Genomic DNA, 22,501 nt, shown 5'->3' on the forward strand with positions numbered 1-22,501 from the left:
GCTTCATTTGCAGAAAGTCAATCTTGCATATTCTATTAAAATTAATTTAACAGCAATATCAGCCTACCTCCAAAACAGACAACATACCTCTCTGTTTAGAATTCTTGTTATAAAAGCTTTTATGGAAGGTCTTAAGAGTTATTCCGCCTAAATCTCCACCAGCTCCTGAATGGAATCTTAATATTGTGCTCAAAAGACTTATGGGTCCACCATTTGAACCCATGCATTCTTGCGCTCTTCAATTTCTCTCATGGAAGGTTGCTTTCCTGGTAGCAATTACTTCCTTAAGAAGAGTAAGTGAAATTCAAGCATTCACTTTAGAAGAACCCTTCTTCCAAGCACACAAACACAAAATAGTACTTAGAACAAATCCAGAATTTTTACCGAAAGTGGTTTCATCATTTCACATCAGTCAGTGAAATTGCCAGTCTTCTTTCCACAGCCAGATTCAGTTGATGAAAGAGCTCTCCACACTCTGGATCTCAAAAGAGCTCTCATGTATTATATAGACAGAACAAAAGACTTTAGAAAATCTTAACATCTTTTGTGGCTTTCCAACAACCTCATAAGGGTAATCCCATTTCCAAACAAGGATTGGCCAGATGGATAGTAAAGTGTATTCAAATCTTAAAGCTAAAAGGCAACTATTAGTAACTCCTAAAGCACATTCTACTAGAAGGAAAGGAGCTTCAATGGCATTCTTAGGAAATATGCCAATAGTGACATATGCAAAGCAGCCACATGGTACACACCACACACATTTACTAAACACTACTGTGTGGATGTGTTATCTCGACAACAAGCAAATGTTGGTCAAGCAGTGCTTAAAACCCTATGTCAAACTACTTCAACTCTTACAGGCTAGCCACCGCTCACTTAAGAGAGGGACTGCTTTTCAGTCTATGCACACCATGTGGATCTGCAGCTACACATGCCATCGAACATAAAATATCACTTACCCAGTGTACATCTGTTCGTGGCATGTACTGCTGCAGATTCACATGCATCCTCCCTGGAAGCCTGTAGCCGTTGTCGTACTTTATTATGATGTAGATATGTATATACATTGCATGGACATCTTCTTTACTTACTATATATATTTGTACATATACAATTCTTCATTCCTTACTTTACCCTTCTGCGGGAAAACAATCCAACAAAGGACTCGATGCCCATGCGCACTATCACCGAGAGGAGAAGTCACTCGATCCTGTGACTCGAAAAAAGCTTCTTCGGAGAAAAACAACTTGTAACACTCCGAGCCCAACACTAGATGGCGATATATGCACAGCATATGAATCTGCAGCACTACATGCTACAAACAGATGTACACTGGGTAAGTGACATTTTCCATATAAACACACACACACATATATGTGTGTGTGTGTGTGTACACCCCCCCCCCCCCCCCCCCAACCTGCTCCCCTTCCCCCTGCCCAGGAGCAGTGTTTTAGGAATGACCTGGTGCCTATGTTTGCAGCACTCTTGTGCTAGGCTCTGTGGTGACAAAAGAGTCTGTGACGGAGAACAAGGCTACACTGTTAATTGCTGTTCTTGCTTTTGCAGATTGAAGCAGGCCTTGTGGTTGGAAACAGCCAAGTTGTCTTTGAAAAGGCAGACAGCTCTTCCCTCACTTTGATTGGTAAGTCCTGCTTGGCTTTTGGAAAACCCATTATCATTTAGATTCTGTAGATTGTCATAATTACTGGAACGTCTGATGTCTTCTTTCTTTTCACCTGTTTCCCTATATTTTACTTTGGCAGCGTAGATAGTTAGCCAAAACTTTCTGACTGACCTTTGGGTTCTTCAGAGGAGGCAGGATGGTGTATTTCGGGGAAAAAGGGATATCTCCTTTAGAGGCGATGAGGATCACGAGTAAGGCGACCTCAAGAAAGGATATAAACTGCTTGGGGCACACAACAGGCTCTGTAGACAGGTTGGGCAGTTCAGATTGCTAGGCTAGTTTCAACATTGGGTAGTCATGCGGTAGAATGCTGAAGAAGAGGGCAACATAAAACTGAGGTAATGAAGACACTGAGGTAAGAGAGACAGAATAATGCATTTTGTTTAATCTTGACTTTTAGATTCTCAGACGATCCTAGCAGTGCTGTTGGGTCACATAGTTGAGAATTCTAGGTGTCCAGGTTCGGCACCTTCTGGTAAAACATCCCCTGTTTCCTTTAAGGCCTCGAAATGAGTTTAATGAGAGAGTCTTTTCTGACTTCCTCTAGTAACTTGTACCTCCACTATGTGTCCTGCAGTGGATCTTTTTCCACTGGCCATTCAGTTTGAGGTTCGACTTTGAAGATGGGGCTTGTTCTTTTCAGCTCTACCACCTCTCCATTTATTGGTGAATATGACTCATTTGACCTTATAGATTTGAGAGGTCTACACTTGTCAAGTGTAATCGGAAACAAATTGTGATATAGATTTTACCAGAGGGATCGGGATGCTTGCGCTATAGGTTGCTTCCGATTTCTCTATAATTACATTGTTATAGTGTATGACTGGGATGAGTTGTGATGGATGATTTGTGTGGGGGTGAGATGGTGTAGCAGGTTGGAATGGGACCGAGGGGTGGTCTGATTGGAAGTGTGACTGCACGGACACGTTGGCGGTTTCGTTTCTTTCATGTAGAAGTACTAGATCCAGTGTACTACCACCTTTGTATTTATCCCACTGACCACCTGATGGGAGCCCAGCACCTGATTATTTAGATTTTCTGTACAAAACCTGTCTACGGATTGTTGACCTACAGATGAAGTCACCTGCAATCATAGGTTTTCTTAGCTAATGTTTTTAGATGTTGTGTGGCTTTATGAATTCATCCAGTTCTATGAAGAAGGAAGGTAGATCACTGCACCAGTGAATGTTTTTCGGTTGATGGTGCACTGGGCAACTGTGTGCTCAGAAGATGTGTGTAGTAGGTCTGGAGTTCCTTGAAGTTAGATCATCAGTGACGGTAAGCCCTTGCACAGCCTGTTTTTATTTATTTTAAGCCAGCAACATGAGACTTTATAATAGTAGATTGTGAGTATCTAGGTCATGCATGTGGCCTTATTCTAATGTTTTCGCTTCTTGTTGCTGGAGTGTTAAACCAGAGTATCAAGGTGGTCACTGACTGAAAATAAGTTCCTTCGGAGATGGCACGAGGTGGCATAAAGGTCTGGCATGGAGTGTCTTGGATAGGTTTGACTCTGAACTGGTAGGTTGAGGTTGGTGGACTCAGTTCCATTTTGCTGGTAGCCTTTGCTGGCAATGGATCATGAATCAGGGGGATAAAAGCATCAAGTGTGAAAGCTGCTGAGTGTTGAAGCTTTTTATGATAGTGAGGTATTTCTTAACAGTAAGCCACCACGCTTCTTACTTTTGGATGTGGAACGAATTGGCCAAAGCACACAGAATATAGTGTCCAATAGTGTTGCAAGGATAAGGATCCCTGATAGTGTAATGAAAATCAGAGTAAGTATGAGGTTGAAGAAAAGTCCTGGCTCTCATTGGTAGATGATGTCTTTATTCGTGAGTGTTGTAGAACATAGCAACATCATAGATAGACAGCCTTAGTAACATCATAGATAGACAGCCAACACGTGTTTCGTCACACAAGTGACTTCATCAAGGCTGCAAGAAGATAGTGAAAAAAGCAATAATTGGTATATACATGTTTGCGGAATCAGTAATGAACTCATTGGTGAACATGTAGAGAAGATACCAGAGACCAGTGACTAGTGTAAGAGTTTGAGAAAATGTGTATCTCAGTGAACATGACAAGCAGACATATGTGAAAGGGACACCAATTAGAAAAAAATATATATTAGATAAAGTGAGTCAAATGACCATACAGTAAATATAAAGAACCTGTATGCCTCTGATAGTAGACAATTAGGATGTGTGAAATCGTTTATATAAACTGTGAGGTGAAGTATGGTACATACAAGAGTAGGGCAGGATTTGAGAGAGACCAAACGTGTGTGAATAAAAACACCAAATCAGAAGAGACGGAGCGGTGCAAAGTAGGTAAGTGTTTAAGAGAGAGGAAGGAAATGGGAGCCTATAGGAGCGAGAGCAATAGTTCATACCTGGGCCGTAAGGCTAGAACGCTCAATGTTAGTTAGGTATGTGGGCTAGAATAGGTGATATTGATCTGGAAAGGGAAAGAAAAAAAAAATATAATAGTAGTGAACACGATACGGTAGGTTGTAAATGGACAGTAGAGGAGCAAGATCATAGAGTGTCCGTGGGACCGAGGTAAGAAAAATAAAAAAGGAAAGAATGATTTGGAGGAGAAGTCATAGTAGTAAGAGTATAAACTAGAGGTTAGAAAAAATCACTAGGTACATACCTTGATAGTTTAGTAAATTCAAAGTAGTATGGCTGCCCGAGGAGCAGCAGGGTTAGTAGGTGTTGGGTACGTAGGTAAGTTCAGGTATAAGCAGGCCCTGATAAGCCATGAGACAAAACCTACAAGGTGTCAAAAAAGAAAGATAAAAATAGAGAGAATTGGGGTGTAGGGAACAGAAGCAAGAAAATGTCCAATGGGAAATGTAGTAATGGATTTATGGTGAGAAGCCGGTATTGAGTCAAGTCCCATGGGGCTATAGGGTGAGCGCTGGTGAAATGGGAAATGTGTCCAGGAAAAGTAGTGTGGGAAGCAAGGGAGAGCGAAGTCAATCAAAATGTCCTGGGCTAAGTGTTCACAGAATAGGGTTCTAAAGCGCATGCTAGTATAAGCTATAGTATAAGCATGAGAGATAATATCTTATGCTGTACGTGGTTCATATAAAAACGTGAAAAAGGCGAACCCAAGCGGCAGTGCGAGATGAGTTAAGAAAGCAGGGTAGTGAGGTTAGGGCATTAAACGTTGTTCAAAAGTGCGCCCGAACAGGAAAAGCGTCATGGTATTGTAGATATATTAGGTAGCGCGTAGGTAACCCGGTGATCGTATGACAATGATGGGTGAGAGGCGAACAAAAGCCGAGACAAAGTAATAAAAAGGTTAGAAGGTAAAGCATGTTATTGGAGGATGGGACGGGATCGAGGGATGTGGAGTAAATAATGAGAAAAGTCAGGCCTTGATAATTCGTAAATGATGGAACTTCTATGCTAATATAAACACACTGAAATAAATCAAATGTGAAGGAAATGCATGTTTAAAGGTATCGGAGCCGAGTACGTCAAAACTCAGGAGTTGGAGGACATAACTTGTTGCTAATTCGTAAATGATGGAACATATACGTTAATATATACAAACCGAAATACATCAAATGTGAAGGAAATGCCTGTTAAAGGAATCGGAGCCGAGTACGTCAAAACTCGGGAGTTTGGAGGACATACCTTGTGGAGGCAGGCCGGAGAGGCGCGGTAAGCAGCCAAGGAGCGTCTGATGGTCGTAATGGACCCGCGCTCATTATAATGAACAGGAAGTAGCGGAGTTGTGGAAATGGAAGAAGGACCAAATTGTAGGCTAAAGAGGACAATGTGGCGGCCATCTTAGGTGTAAATAAAAGTCCGTGTGATAGGAAAGAACTGAAGGGAGCACAATTGAAGATAAGGAGCTATCGAGGAGCAAGTTAGAAACGAATAATCGAACTGTGGAATGATGAAATAGAGACAAGCCCTAAAATAGGTAATGGGACTGGTGATGCGGTGATTGGTGGTGCGAGGCCCTTAAGGTAACAGTGAAAAAAGGGCCAAAATCTATTAAAAGAGCAAGATATATGGATGAGATAAGGAGAGAATATAAGTAAAATTGAGAGAGGGTTGAGAACGTAGGCAACATGCCGGAGGATGATAATTTGAAGGGTAGTGAAAAGAAACAAGATAAGGACATAGTTAGATAAGTACAAGAGTAGACATAGTGGACGTACCAGTAAGCCGAAGGCAATGGTAAAAATGACAGGCAAGACCATGAGATGTAATGCTCTGATACAACAATTATCTCTATAAAAAAGGAATAAGTGGATGCCTAGCATGACCAAGGCCATTGTGCATAGTAGGGTTGAAAACATGGAATATACTGACAAAGTTCACGAGTAACAACTTGTTCACAATAGATGCGTGAATTGGTAGGACACAGAAGTAAATCCAAACATGGTGGAAAATAATGATAGAGTAGTGTACAATTGTTAAAATCACGCATAGGGATAGTACATGAGAAAATACAATACAACAACTTGTACACAATACATGCGTTGATTGGTAGAACACAGAAGTAAATCTAAAAATGGTGGAAAATAATGATAGAGTTGTGTACAATTGTTAAGATCACGCATAGGGATTGTACATGAGAGAATACAATACAATGAAAAAATGGGGAACCTCAGGCAGGAGGAACAAAAGGTTATGTCAGAAAGAAGTGTAATTCGCGGTCCGTGTTGAGGCCTAGTTCAACAGCGCGGAGTTTAATGATCCATTTGGCCTCGCATCTGCGCAGTTCCCTGGTTCTGTCACCACATCTTGGTGAGTTGGAGACCTGGGTAATGCCATGGAATCTGATTCTAAGTAGATCCCTCTCCCCGTGTGCATTGTTGAAGTGAACGGCAAGGGGATAGTTAATGTTGACATTTCTGATGGCCCTGATGTGTTCCTGAATGCGTTCTTTCAGTGGGCGTATAGAGCTTCCAATGTAGATCATACCACATACACATATCAAACAATACACTGTGTATTTAGTGTTGCAATTAATGAAACTCGTGATGTGGTACGTTGTCCTGGTGTTATATGAGAAGGAAATGGTTTTGTTGAGGGCCAGTTGGCAGGATATGCAGCAGCCACATTTATAGAAGCCAGTGGGTTTCTCTGGAATCCACCCCAGAGGGCGTATGGGAGAGGGGGGGCAGAGAAAGCTAGGGCACAGAATATTCCTGAGAGTCCGACCCCTGCTATGTACGATGGTAGGGGATCTGCCTAGTGAGTCTTTGAGACATGTGTCCAGCATTAACAAGTGCCAATGTTTCTTGAGAATGCGTAGTATCGCCTTGCTAGCTGGGCTGTACTGGGTGATAAACGAGACCGGTCTCTGGCTAGTGGAATTCTTATGGCCAGGTTTTTTAGGGTATTTGATTAGTAGCTCGTGTTGTTCTTTGTTGGAAATGCGTTTGGTGGCTCCAGAGATGAGTTTATTAGAGTAACCCCTAGATTGGAAACGGTGGGTCAGGTTTGCGAGTTCTTGTTTGAAAACCTCAGTGTCAGTGCAGTTGCGTCGAATCCTAACCATTTCACCGTAAGGGATGGCCCTGATCTGTGTGATGGGATGAGCGCTTTGTGCATGTAGGATAGAATTGCAGGCAGTGGGTTTCCTGTAAAGTCTAGACAAAATCTTGTTGTTGGTAGTATATAGCAGTAGGTCTAAAAATTCAATCCGAGTAGTGTCAACCTTATGAGTAAACGCTAAGTTAAAGTCGTTAATGTTGAGGTGTTCTATGAGTATGTTTAAGTCAGGGATGTTGCCAGTCCAGATGGCAAGAATGTCATCAATGTATCTGCCCCAGTATAGAATGTGCTGGGTGAGATGCGTCGGACAGTTGGACCAAAGATGTATTTTCTCAAATTGACCCATGTATAGGTTGGCATATGATGGGGAGAACTTAGCTCCCATAGCTACACCCTGACACTGTCGAAACCACCTGCCATCATGCAGAAAAACATTGTTCTCTAACACTAATCGCGTGAGTTCAAGAAGCATGTGTGTATGTTCATACAATGTTGCATCCCGAGCACTGAGTGCACGTTGGAGCATTTCTAGACCCCTTTCCAGGGGAATGGATGTGTAGAGTGAGCTGACGTCAAGACAAATAAACATGGAGGCATCCGTCCATTCGATGTCTTCAAGTTGACACAAGAGGTCCCTAGTGTCCTGTATGTACGAAGGTAAGTTGCGTACCAAAGGTTGGAGGAAAGAGTCAATGTACTCAGAAATGTGTTCCGTGGGAGAACCAATACCTGAGATGATAGGTCTACCTGGAGGAAATCCTCCTGGTTTATGGACTTTGGGTAGGATATATATGCAGGGGGCACGTGGCGCCTCAATGAGCAAGAATCTGTATTCCAGATCGGTCAGGAGACAACGATTTTTCAAGGACGTCAGTTTGGTTCTGATCAAGTTGGTGATGTCAGGAAGAGGGTTGGTTGGGACCACAGAGTAAGCCTGAGTGTCACTGAGTTGCCTGTTGATTTCTGCGATGTAATCAATTTTGTTCATAATGACAACGTTACCTCCTTTGTCTGCCTCCCTGATAACTATATCTGTATAGGTGGATAGTTTGTGTAGTGCTTGGAGTTCATTGGGGTTGAGATTCCTTTTAGGTCTGTAGGTACAGGTGTTAGTCTTGTCCTCTAAGTTGTATAGTTCTGTACTGATGGCTTTGTAAAAGACATCAATATGATTGTCCGGTGGTAAAATGGGGACAAACGTGGAACTGGGTTTGAGCCCACTGTCCACTTCTAAGTTAGGTGCGATGTTAAGTTCAGTCAGTAATTCATTAAAGCTGAGTGAGGGCGAGGAAGTGTTGTCAAGGGAGAGAACCGTATGGATGTCCTGCAGGTCCCTAATGGATTGATTGCAGGTTGGTAGTGTAACACGAACAGTTTTGTTGATGTCTGGCTTGTCATGGAAAAACTTCTTGAGCTTGAGATTGCGTATGAACTTGAAGAGATCTATATGAATGGTAGTATAGTCAGGTTTAGAAGTAGGACAGAAGCCCAGACCTTTTTTCAAAACATTTATTTCATGTACAGAAAGTTGCAAATTGGAAAGATTCATGACCTGTACTGTTTCCTCTGAAACATTAGAGGTTAGTTGCTGAGGGGGACCATTCAGGGTCTCTGGGTTTTGGTGGTAGCGCGAGTTGTCATTCCCTCCCTGGTGTTTACTGTGGTGTTTCCTGCCCCCCCTGCGGGTGGGTTTGTATTTAAGCCTGACCTGTTGTAGTTCTGTCGTAATCCCTTTCTGTATCTGCCAAGTTCCTCTAAAAAAGAATTCGACTGTTGGGTTGTATTTAGTGGATGTATACTGGCAGAGGACCCTTCTGTGAGTGCTTCACTACAGTCACTAGATAGGTTGGAGATGTCAGATAAACTACCCGCGGTTGACCCAGCAGGCGTATTGGGTTTAGTGGGTCTGATGCTGGAGTCTTTGTTGAACTGGTCAAATTTTCGTGCAAAAGTGTAAATCCTACCGTTACTGTAGTCGTTGTCATCTCTGACCAGTTTGCGCATTTTTTTGTCTTTTATGTATAGCTGATACCCAGTAAGTATTTCCCTCATAATGGTGTGGTTCTTGTCAGTGGCTTCCGGGAGGTTGAGATTTTTAATCTCTTCCTCCAGGGATGCGATGTCCTGTAGTAGTTTGGTACGTTTTCTATCAGCATGTTTAATCAATATGTTAATCATGCTGAAGGAGGTGGAGGAGATAAGGTGTTCCCATTCCCCAAGTAAGTCGGGGTCGAGGTCTTCAAAGGATGGAAAGATTATAACACGCAGTCCCCTAGGGACCTGTTTAAGTTCTAAGTAACGTTTGAGAGTAGTGATGTCCCACCAGCGAGCAAGTTCCTGTTTTCTTAGTCTCTCTAGTTTGATAAATTTCTGTCTCAATCCTTCCTTGGCGGTAGTAGAGTCTGTGGTACGTGCAGCCAGGGGTTTCCTGGAAAATAACTCAGCAGCTAAGGTGTCCCGGTTATCATCAAACGAAGCCATGTTATAAAATCTAATGATGGGTTACAACTTCCGATCAGAAGAAATACAATGATACAGTAATATAGTGTACAGTTCCTAAAGTGCGGCTAACCCTAATCAGACAGAATATTTAGAAAAAAGAAACACAAGGGTAGTAAGGGTACAGAGTGCCGCACTTAAAGGTAGTAAAGCAATTATTTTTAACAAATATCTTAAGAAGAAAGCAAAGTCTGGTGCAAACTGGCCGAGTGCCCTACTACCCAAAAGGCACCAAACGGGTAACAAAGTACCCACGGGAAAAACTGGAACGAATTGGCCAAAGCACACAGAATATAGTGTCCAATAGTGTTGCAAGGATAAGGATCCCTGATAGTGTAATGAAAATCAGAGTAAGTATGAGGTTGAAGAAAAGTCCTGGCTCTCATTGGTAGATGATGTCTTTATTCGTGAGTGTTGTAGAACATAGCAACATCATAGATAGACAGCCTTAGTAACATCATAGATAGACAGCCAACACGTGTTTCGTCACACAAGTGACTTCATCAAGGCTGCAAGAAGATAGTGAAAAAAGCAATAATTGGTATATACATGTTTGCGGAATCAGTAATGAACTCATTGGTGAACATGTAGAGAAGATACCAGAACCAGAGACCAGTGACTAGTGTAAGAGTTTGAGAAAATGTGTATCTCAGTGAACATGACAAGCAGACATATGTGAAAGGGACACCAATTAGAAAAAAATATATATTAGATAAAGTAAGTCAAATGACCATACAGTAAATATAAAGAACCTGTATGCCTCTGATAGTAGACAATTAGGATGTGTGAAATCGTTTATATAAACTGTGAGGTGAAGTATGGTACATACAAGAGTAGGGCAGGATTTGAGAGAGACCAAACGTGTGTGAATAAAAACACCAAATCAGAAGAGACGGAGCGGTGCAAAGTAGGTAAGTGTTTAAGAGAGAGGAAGGAAATGGGAGCCTATAGGAGCGAGAGCAATAGTTCATACCTGGGCCGTAAGGCTAGAACGCTCAATGTTAGTTAGGTATGTGGGCTAGAATAGGTGATATTGATCTGGAAAGGGAAAGAAAAAAAAAATATAATAGTAGTGAACACGATACGGTAGGTTGTAAATGGACAGTAGAGGAGCAAGATCATAGAGTGTCCGTGGGACCGAGGTAAGAAAAATAAAAAAGGAAAGAATGATTTGGAGGAGAAGTCATAGTAGTAAGAGTATAAACTAGAGGTTAGAAAAAATCACTAGGTACATACCTTGATAGTTTAGTAAATTCAAAGTAGTATGGCTGCCCGAGGAGCAGCAGGGTTAGTAGGTGTTGGGTACGTAGGTAAGTTCAGGTATAAGCAGGCCCTGATAAGCCATGAGACAAAACCTACAAGGTGTCAAAAAAGAAAGATAAAAATAGAGAGAATTGGGGTGTAGGGAACAGAAGCAAGAAAATGTCCAATGGGAAATGTAGTAATGGATTTATGGTGAGAAGCCGGTATTGAGTCAAGTCCCATGGGGCTATAGGGTGAGCGCTGGTGAAATGGGAAATGTGTCCAGGAAAAGTAGTGTGGGAAGCAAGGGAGAGCGAAGTCAATCAAAATGTCCTGGGCTAAGTGTTCACAGAATAGGGTTCTAAAGCGCATGCTAGTATAAGCTATAGTATAAGCATGAGAGATAATATCTTATGCTGTACGTGGTTCATATAAAAACGTGAAAAAGGCGAACCCAAGCGGCAGTGCGAGATGAGTTAAGAAAGCAGGGTAGTGAGGTTAGGGCATTAAACGTTGTTCAAAAGTGCGCCCGAACAGGAAAAGCGTCATGGTATTGTAGATATATTAGGTAGCGCGTAGGTAACCCGGTGATCGTATGACAATGATGGGTGAGAGGCGAACAAAAGCCGAGACAAAGTAATAAAAAGGTTAGAAGGTAAAGCATGTTATTGGAGGATGGGACGGGATCGAGGGATGTGGAGTAAATAATGAGAAAAGTCAGGCCTTGATAATTCGTAAATGATGGAACTTCTATGCTAATATAAACACACTGAAATAAATCAAATGTGAAGGAAATGCATGTTTAAAGGTATCGGAGCCGAGTACGTCAAAACTCGGGAGTTGGAGGACATAACTTGTTGCTAATTCGTAAATGATGGAACATATACGTTAATATATACAAACCGAAATACATCAAATGTGAAGGAAATGCCTGTTAAAGGAATCGGAGCCGAGTACGTCAAAACTCGGGAGTTTGGAGGACATACCTTGTGGAGGCAGGCCGGAGAGGCGCGGTAAGCAGCCAAGGAGCATCTGATGGTCGTAATGGACCCGCGCTCATTATAATGAACAGGAAGTAGCGGAGTTGTGGAAATGGAAGAAGGACCAAATTGTAGGCTAAAGAGGACAATGTGGCGGCCATCTTAGGTGTAAATAAAAGTCCGTGTGATAGGAAAGAACTGAAGGGAGCACAATTGAAGATAAGGAGCTATCGAGGAGCAAGTTAGAAACGAATAATCGAACTGTGGAATGATGAAATAGAGACAAGCCCTAAAATAGGTAATGGGACTGGTGATGCGGTGATTGGTGGTGCGAGGCCCTTAAGGTAACAGTGAAAAAAGGGCCAAAATCTATTAAAAGAGCAAGATATATGGATGAGATAAGGAGAGAATATAAGTAAAATTGAGAGAGGGTTGAGAACGTAGGCAACATGCCGGAGGATGATAATTTGAAGGGTAGTGAAAAGAAACAAGATAAGGACATAGTTAGATAAGTACAAGAGTAGACATAGTGGACGTACCAGTAAGCCGAAGGCAATGGTAAAAATGACAGGCAAGACCATGAGATGTAATGCTCTGATACAACAATTATCTCTATAAAAAAGGAATAAGTGGATGCCTAGCATGACCAAGGCCATTGTGCATAGTAGGGTTGAAAACATGGAATATACTGACAAAGTTCACGAGTAACAACTTGTTCACAATAGATGCGTGAATTGGTAGGACACAGAAGTAAATCCAAACATGGTGGAAAATAATGATAGAGTAGTGTACAATTGTTAAAATCACGCATAGGGATAGTACATGAGAAAATACAATACAACAACTTGTACACAATACATGCGTTGATTGGTAGAACACAGAAGTAAATCTAAAAATGGTGGAAAATAATGATAGAGTTGTGTACAATTGTTAAGATCACGCATAGGGATTGTACATGAGAGAATACAATACAATGAAAAAATGGGGAACCTCAGGCAGGAGGAACAAAAGGTTATGTCAGAAAGAAGTGTAATTCGCGGTCCGTGTTGAGGCCTAGTTCAACAGCGCGGAGTTTAATGATCCATTTGGCCTCGCATCTGCGCAGTTCCCTGGTTCTGTCACCACATCTTGGTGAGTTGGAGACCTGGGTAATGCCATGGAATCTGATTCTAAGTAGATCCCTCTCCCCGTGTGCATTGTTGAAGTGAACGGCAAGGGGATAGTTAATGTTGACATTTCTGATGGCCCTGATGTGTTCCTGAATGCGTTCTTTCAGTGGGCGTATAGAGCTTCCAATGTAGATCATACCACATACACATATCAAACAATACACTGTGTATTTAGTGTTGCAATTAATGAAACTCGTGATGTGGTACGTTGTCCTGGTGTTATATGAGAAGGAAATGGTTTTGTTGAGGGCCAGTTGGCAGGATATGCAGCAGCCACATTTATAGAAGCCAGTGGGTTTCTCTGGAATCCACCCCAGAGGGCGTATGGGAGAGGGGGGGCAGAGAAAGCTAGGGCACAGAATATTCCTGAGAGTCCGACCCCTGCTATGTACGATGGTAGGGGATCTGCCTAGTGAGTCTTTGAGACATGTGTCCAGCATTAACAAGTGCCAATGTTTCTTGAGAATGCGTAGTATCGCCTTGCTAGCTGGGCTGTACTGGGTGATAAACGAGACCGGTCTCTGGCTAGTGGAATTCTTATGGCCAGGTTTTTTAGGGTATTTGATTAGTAGCTCGTGTTGTTCTTTGTTGGAAATGCGTTTGGTGGCTCCAGAGATGAGTTTATTAGAGTAACCCCTAGATTGGAAACGGTGGGTCAGGTTTGCGAGTTCTTGTTTGAAAACCTCAGTGTCAGTGCAGTTGCGTCGAATCCTAACCATTTCACCGTAAGGGATGGCCCTGATCTGTGTGATGGGATGAGCGCTTTGTGCATGTAGGATAGAATTGCAGGCAGTGGGTTTCCTGTAAAGTCTAGACAAAATCTTGTTGTTGGTAGTATATAGCAGTAGGTCTAAAAATTCAATCCGAGTAGTGTCAACCTTATGAGTAAACGCTAAGTTAAAGTCGTTAATGTTGAGGTGTTCTATGAGTATGTTTAAGTCAGGGATGTTGCCAGTCCAGATGGCAAGAATGTCATCAATGTATCTGCCCCAGTATAGAATGTGCTGGGTGAGATGCGTCGGACAGTTGGACCAAAGATGTATTTTCTCAAATTGACCCATGTATAGGTTGGCATATGATGGGGAGAACTTAGCTCCCATAGCTACACCCTGACACTGTCGAAACCACCTGCCATCATGCAGAAAAACATTGTTCTCTAACACTAATCGCGTGAGTTCAAGAAGCATGTGTGTATGTTCATACAATGTTGCATCCCGAGCACTGAGTGCACGTTGGAGCATTTCTAGACCCCTTTCCAGGGGAATGGATGTGTAGAGTGAGCTGACGTCAAGACAAATAAACATGCAGGCATCCGTCCATTCGATGTCTTCAAGTTGACACAAGAGGTCCCTAGTGTCCTGTATGTACGAAGGTAAGTTACGTACCAAAGGTTGGAGGAAAGAGTCAATGTACTCAGAAATGTGTTCCGTGGGAGAACCAATACCTGAGATGATAGGTCTACCTGGAGGAAATCCTCCTGGTTTATGGACTTTGGGTAGGATATATATGCAGGGGGCACGTGGCGCCTCAATGAGCAAGAATCTGTATTCCAGATCGGTCAGGAGACAACGATTTTTCAAGGACGTCAGTTTGGTTCTGATCAAGTTGGTGATGTCAGGAAGAGGGTTGGTTGGGACCACAGAGTAAGCCTGAGTGTCACTGAGTTGCCTGTTGATTTCTGCGATGTAATCAATTTTGTTCATAATGACAACGTTACCTCCTTTGTCTGCCTCCCTGATAACTATATCTGTATAGGTGGATAGTTTGTGTAGTGCTTGGAGTTCATTGGGGTTGAGATTCCTTTTAGGTCTGTAGGTACAGGTGTTAGTCTTGTCCTCTAAGTTGTAGAGTTCTGTACTGATGGCTTTGTAAAAGACATCAATATGATTGTCCGGTGGTAAAATGGGGACAAACGTGGAACTGGGTTTGAGCCCACTGTCCACTTCTAAGTTAGGTGCGATGTTAAGTTCAGTCAGTAATTCATTAAAGCTGAGTGAGGGCGAGGAAGTGTTGTCAAGGGAGAGAACCGTATGGATGTCCTGCAGGTCCCTAATGGATTGATTGCAGGTTGGTAGTGTAACACGAACAGTTTTGTTGATGTCTGGCTTGTCATGGAAAAACTTCTTGAGCTTGAGATTGCGTATGAACTTGAAGAGATCTATATGAATGGTAGTATAGTCAGGTTTAGAAGTAGGACAGAAGCCCAGACCTTTTTTCAAAACATTTATTTCATGTACAGAAAGTTGCAAATTGGAAAGATTCATGACCTGTACTGTTTCCTCTGAAACATTAGAGGTTAGTTGCTGAGGGGGACCATTCAGGGTCTCTGGGTTTTGGTGGTAGCGCGAGTTGTCATTCCCTCCCTGGTGTTTACTGTGGTGTTTCCTGCCCCCCCTGCGGGTGGGTTTGTATTTAAGCCTGACCTGTTGTAGTTCTGTCGTAATCCCTTTCTGTATCTGCCAAGTTCCTCTAAAAAAGAATTCGACTGTTGGGTTGTATTTAGTGGATGTATACTGGCAGAGGACCCTTCTGTGAGTGCTTCACTACAGTCACTAGATAGGTTGGAGATGTCAGATAAACTACCCGCGGTTGACCCAGCAGGCGTATTGGGTTTAGTGGGTCTGATGCTGGAGTCTTTGTTGAACTGGTCAAATTTTCGTGCAAAAGTGTAAATCCTACCGTTACTGTAGTCGTTGTCATCTCTGACCAGTTTGCGCATTTTTTTGTCTTTTATGTATAGCTGATACCCAGTAAGTATTTCCCTCATAATGGTGTGGTTCTTGTCAGTGGCTTCCGGGAGGTTGAGATTTTTAATCTCTTCCTCCAGGGATGCGATGTCCTGTAGTAGTTTGGTACGTTTTCTATCAGCATGTTTAATCAATATGTTAATCATGCTGAAGGAGGTGGAGGAGATAAGGTGTTCCCATTCCCCAAGTAAGTCGGGGTCGAGGTCTTCAAAGGATGGAAAGATTATAACACGCAGTCCCCTAGGGACCTGTTTAAGTTCTAAGTAACGTTTGAGAGTAGTGATGTCCCACCAGCGAGCAAGTTCCTGTTTTCACGTGTTGGCTGTCTATCTATGATGTTACTAAGGCTGTCTATCTATGATGTTGCTATGTTCTACAACACTCACGAATAAAGACATCATCTACCAATGAGAGCCAGGACTTTTCTTCAACCTCATACTTACTCTGATTTTCATTACACTATCAGGGATCCTTATCCTTGCAACACTATTGGACACTATATTCTGTGTGCTTTGGCCAATTCGTTCCAGTTTTTCCCGTGGGTACTTTGTTACCCGTTTGGTGCCTTTTGGGTAGTAGGGCACTCGGCCAGTTTGCACCAGACTTTGCTTTCTTCTTAAGATATTTGTTAAAAATAATTGCTTTACTACCTTTAAGTGCGGCACTCTGTACCCTTACTACCCTTGTGTTTCTTTTTTCTAAATATTCTTACTTTTGGATGTGTCGGTTCTGTGGCTTGTATAAACATCTACTGAGAGACAGTGCTTTCTTTACTTATGGATAATCTTTTTGGCAGGGAGGTGAAGGTGATCAGTGACTAGGCCTTGCGCTGTAGTTTAGAACGTCCGGATGGTGGTGAAATGCCAGTGCGATGACCCAGTGTTGTCCTGAGATGCTGGTAGGGTTAGAGATCTTGTCAGTCGGGGGTCTGGAATGGTAGGTGTGAGTCAAGGAGAAGTTTAAGGGTTAGCTTTACACCTCTCTTATATGTACTTCAGAGAGTTTGGGCACATGCATTGGAGATACTTTGTTTTTACCAAAGCAGTGCTGCACACTGCAATTGCCTTTGCTGATGCAAAGTGGCAGTTTTCAATGTCCGAAAGTGCATTGCTAGGTGCAAGCATATGGGGCAGTTAAAGAATGTCTGCCCGCTCTTACTCCCTTTGTAGCTTGCAAGAACATGCATCAATGCTACGTGACAGCGCTTGGAGTCACAAAGCATAGACTGCTGCGAGCAGCCGTTAATGCTTTGTAAACCGGAAGTTGTACATGACTGACTACATCCACTGGATTCTGGTGGCTGTCTGCATCATGGTGGAGCAGAGAATAATCCAGTGGACCCCTGGATTCTTTTCCCCATATTGCCACTGTCCCTTTGTGAAAGTGAGGGCATAGTTGAAACTCTACTGTTCCTTTCTGACCCCCATCATTACATTTTCTTCCATTTGCAACTATTTACTGAACAGATCATGCTTAATGAATATTAAAGCAGCAGGACCTGCCTGACCACTTGTAGGCGGTCCCTTGGCATAGCTTGTACTAATCGGAACAGAGTAAAGACGTTGTCATGTTGGATCACAGATGCTGTGCAGGCGTGCATGTACCAAACAGAACAGAGCAAAGACCTCCTAATTTTGGAGCACATATGTTGTGCAGGCCTGTGTGTACCAACCAGAACAGAGCAAAGACCTTGTTGTGTTGGAGCACAGATGCTGTGCAGGTGTGCATGTACCAACCAATACAGAGCAAAGCCCTTGTCGTGTTGGAGCACAGATGCTGTGCAGGCATTCATGTACCAACCAGAACAGAGCAAAGACCTCATTGTGTTGGACCTCAAATGCTGTGCAGGCGTGTGTGCTTGTACCGACCAGAACAGAGCAAAGACCTTGTCGTGTTGGAGCACAGATGCTGTGCAGGTGTGCATGTACCAACCAATACAGAGCAAAGCCCTTGTCGTGTTGGAGCACAGATGCTGTGCAGGTGTGCATGTACCAACCAATACAGAGCAAAGCCCTTGTCGTGTTGGAGCACAGATGCTGTGCAGGCATTCATGTACCAACCAGAACAGAGCAAAGACCTCATTGTGTTGGACCTCAAATGCTGTGCAGGCGTGTGTGCTTGTACCGACCAGAACAGAGCAAAGACCTTGTCGTGTTGGAGCACAGATGCTGTGCAGGCGTGCATGTACCAACCAGAACAGAGCAAAGACCTTGTTGTGTTGGAGCAGAGATGCTGTGCAGGCATGCATGCACCAAGCAGAACAGAGAAAAAGCCTCGTCGTGTTGGAGCACAGATGTTGTGCAGGCATACGTGTACCAACCAGAACAGAGCAAAGACCTCATTGTGTCTGAGCACAGATGCTGTGCAAGCGTGCACGTACCAATCAGAACAGAGCAAAGACTTTTCCGTGTTGGAGTACAGATGCTGTGCAGGCATGCATGTACTAACCAGAAAAAAGCAAAGACCTTGATTTTGTTGGAGGACAGATGCTGTGCATGCATGCCGGAGCGGAGCAAAGACCTTGTATTGGAGCAGAGATGCTGCGCAGGCGTGCATGAACTAAGGAGAACAAAGCAAAGACCTTGTTGTGTTGGAGCACAGATGTTGTACAGGCGTGCACGTACCAACCAGAACAAAGACCTTGTTGTGTTGGAGCACTGATGCTGAGAAGACACAGCACATAGACCCAGTAGCTTTGTACATATGTGCCAGCGCTGTGATTTTGTCTTTACAATAGGGTATCAGAAAATTTGAATTGTTGTGATGTCACTCAGGGGCTGCCAGTAACTTTAAGAGGGAGGAGTGCGGACAGGACACACATACACACTCACAACCATTCATTCACACACACACACACGACACACATGCATTCACAATACTCATTACCAAATATTCAAACATGCACACACCAAACATTAATTTAAATAAAAAAAAAACAAAAAAAACACTTGCTTATCTGCAACTCTGCCTCAAAGGTACCAGGGGGGTTTGGACTGCTGCCTTCCCTCATTGGCTGGCCTTAGGTGGGAGAGTAGCATGGGGTCATTGAGACTGTTGACCCCACCCCACTATGTGATGATGAGTCACTGATTGACATTCGTCTGTGAGCACTTCAGGGCTTAAAACTGAAGCGCCTAGGTCTGTGGCAATAAGTTATGCTACCTCTCGCCACCAAGAAGGAGGGCCATGAGGACCTTTGGTGAGCTGAGGAGGTCACGCCCACAAAAGCTGTGACATCTTCAGCCCAAGTGAATTCAGCTCAGGCAGTCAGGTGCCTGCGCACTTAGCCCATGTCTGGCTCCTGGTTGCCTGACCTGACAATGTCTGTCATGTTAACCTTTGCTCAGCCTGATAAACACTCTTCTTGAGAGGCAAAAGATGATGGGGGCATGGCCCCTCAGCCTGTAAGTACGGGCCACGGCTGATGTCACTTATCTTTCATAAGCAAAGTCTGAATCTATAATCACTAAGTGACTTTCGACCTGTGATTGGATGAGTCCTCACACCGCTTCCCCTCAAGCTATCCAGAGGGGCTGAGACTGCGTTCCATGCAGATGCCGGGTCAGCTTGAGCAGAATGCACTGGTGTTCTCACAGATACTGGGACTGACGTGATTAAAATGGCAAACATGCAGAAAGCCTGAGCCAGTGGGACAGAGAGAAAAAGGGGGTGGGACATAACGACAGGAAGAGGCACAAAGAGGGACAGGGACCAGAACCGAGAGAGGCAGAGGCAGACGAGAAGTATAGTGGTAGATCACTAGATACATAGATGGACGAGTAGATAGCTAAGATACAGAGAGAGGCAGCTTTAGAGATGCAGAGGTAGAGACAGATATGCTTCTGCATGTGTAGACACGGCACAAGTAGGTAGATATAGACAGACACAGATAGAAGGAAATGTAGATTCAGTTGACAGTGCGTCTTTCTTTTCATTTGTTTCCTCTCTCCCTGGTTTAGTGTCTGTATGAACCCCCTATCTCTTTCTCTCTGTCTTCCTCTTTCTCACTGTCTCTTTCTTTATCACTCCTTGACTGTGTCCATCTGCCTGCCTCTTACCTCCCAGTGTCTCTTTGTGTCTGTTGTTCTCTGTCTCTGTTTCTTGCTATTTCCCTCTCTTGCTCTCTGCCTCTCTTGCGCTCTCTCCCCCAACATTTCTCTATCCATCTTTCTCCCTCTCTCTGCCACACTTAGCTTTTTCTGTCACTCATGTTTTTTCTGCCTCCCTCGTCTCACCCGTTCTCTCTTCCTAAGTTTCTGTCTTTATTTCACCTACTCTGTCTTCCTGTCTGACTTCTCTGGTTCTTCCTTCTCTCTCACTTTCTCATCACTCTATTTCTGTCCTTGTCTAACTATCTCTGCATCTGTCTTTTCCTATGACTCTCCCTGTCTGTAACTACGCTCTCACTCTCGGTCTCTCCCGGTCTCTCTCCTTCTCTCCCTCTTTCTTGATCTGTCTCTTTCTCTCCGTGTGTTTCTCTTTCTACTTGTCTTTCTCTCCCTCTCTTTCCCTTTTCCCACGCCTTTCTCTCCACATCTGTGTACCGTCCCGTCCCGTCCCTGTCATCTCCCTCTCCGCCTCTTGCTGTCTTTGGCTCGCCATCTCTTCATCCCTTCTCCGACTTTCTTTGAGAACTGTCTTTCTCTTGCTATAGCTGTCTCTCCCTGTCTGTCCTTGTTTCTCTCCCCTTGTCTTCTCGTTCCCCTTCCCTGTGCTGGTGCTGTAAAACGAACTGAGAAACTTCAGCTCTGAAGTGTCGTGGATGGCCTGATCTGCGACACTGCAACGCATCACTCACTGCTTTTGTGTTACTTGAAATTGTAAATCTTTGGCTGTGAAATGCTGTGAACATCCTTGGCTGTTCTTAATGATGCCTGCTGTGGCCAGCGTTCTGTCGGAACCGGGGGTCCAGGAATGTTCTTCAATGCTTTTTTTCACTGCATCTGGGAGGGAAATACACTTCGATCTAGGAGAGCTTCCCCTCCGTGTCAACCGTCCCTCCTCACAAACCTGGGGGCAAGAAGAAAACTTTCATACTCCAGCCTCATCCTATCCATGATTTTTTTTAAATATCATTAAGTCGTTGTGGTCTAATTGCTGAGAAGCTTGCCTAATTTTATCTCCTGAGAGACACGTGGATCATCTACATCCATTGTGAACAAAAAAAGACAAGTACCAAATGTGGCCAGTAGGTGTCAGCAAATACAAAGCATTGAAATTCAGCGACCTTGACTGTTTTAGTTGGAAGTCTAAACTCGCGTTCACCAGTGCCCAGCAACTGTGATCGGTAGAACAGGGTGCAGAGAGTCCCGCCTCTAGAGTCCAGCAATTGTGACAATATTGTGGTGTATTGTAACATTATTAAGCGCTTGCTATCCCTACGTGTAGCGCTGAAGCGCTTGCCTTCATGGCTAGCGCGCAACGCCCTACAGGTTGTGTGATTGGAAGACTATTTTCTGTGTTTTGATCCTAGGTGGGAAGTGTTTGCAGAGGTATCGTGTGTTGGGTGAAAGGTGTGAGCGATAGGGTGCAGTTTATGGCTTCCAGTAAGTTGGCAACTGAACACCTTTGCAGACCCCTTTATAGCATTTCTTTTAGATTATAGACTCTGCTGGTTACTACACTGGGTTGTCCATTCTGAAAGTTTTAGTTTAAAGTTTATGGGCTGAAGCAGTCCTAGGTTGGACGGAGCAATGATGGAGAGATCTGCTGGGGTGAGCTTTGTTACTATCATCCCATATCTGATTGCCATTGTGAGATGTCATAAAGCGTCATAGTACAAATATAGTTGAGACGTGCAGTGGTGGACTATGTTAGAGTCCTCCGTTGGATAATGGTATGTGCCAAATCTCTTCAGTTATTCTATGCCTGTTCAGTTGGTGATGGCTGATTTGTTGCTTCAGTACATAACTCCGCCCTAAGAGTAGTGGGTTCTGGGTAAAAAAGTGACATACTCTCACAGTAAGTCGTCTCTGAATTGGCAGAATCGGCGCAGTGACAGTAGCCCATGGGCCAATGTGTCTCATACCCTTAAACGTCCCCTAAAACCTGATTTAAGGGCCCCCCCGGCACAAGAACTCAGATCTTACCTAGAAATGAAGAAAGAAACACAGACATCTGCACCAACAGGATCTGGACCCCAAGCCCCAGCGTGAAGAAGAGGATACAGAGTGACCTAAGGGAAACCAGTACTGGAACGGAGTGCCCGACGTGTGCTGGAAGAGAAAATTTGTTGCGCCTGACCAGAAGGACCTCTATAGACCCTGAAACTCCAAGGAAGACTCCGCTGACTGGTGGTACCAGTCGCCTGTAAATTGCTGGAGTAAAGAAGAGCTGAGGTAAAAAAAAAAAACTGCAAACCGACGGGCTCGGAGTGCCTGAGCCCAAAGAAACTCCGTGTCCAGCATCTAAGGAATGGGAGTGAGGCCCGTGCCAAGTTTCAAGCCTCTACTACCAGCCAAACGACCTCCAGCTTCCAGAAAGCCCATGGACCACCCTTGCAGCTACCGATGCTTGTCTGTCACCTGCAAAGAAACCGAAAGCCACACGACGTTCACGTATTCCAGGACACAAACCCCCCCACCCCTTCCCCAGCATATAGACCAATGTCACCAGCGACCCCTCTCCTGTGGGACTGCAGCCTGGAGGATGT

General features: G+C 43.8%; 1 protein-coding gene across 1 annotated transcript in view; it reads left to right on the forward strand.

Annotated features, from left to right (window-relative positions):
- The window catches only part of NSF (N-ethylmaleimide sensitive factor, vesicle fusing ATPase), a 593,422-nt gene that overhangs the window by 264,123 nt on the left and 306,798 nt on the right, over positions 1 to 22,501 (forward strand). The window contains exon 7 of the mRNA XM_069237976.1: positions 1,567 to 1,642. Within this exon, the coding sequence (XP_069094077.1) occupies positions 1,567 to 1,642 (76 nt within the window). The remainder of the gene's footprint in view (positions 1 to 1,566; positions 1,643 to 22,501) is intronic.

The sequence above is a fragment of the Pleurodeles waltl genome, chromosome 6, assembly GCF_031143425.1.
Source record: "Pleurodeles waltl isolate 20211129_DDA chromosome 6, aPleWal1.hap1.20221129, whole genome shotgun sequence".
Taxonomy (NCBI): domain Eukaryota; kingdom Metazoa; phylum Chordata; class Amphibia; order Caudata; family Salamandridae; genus Pleurodeles; species Pleurodeles waltl.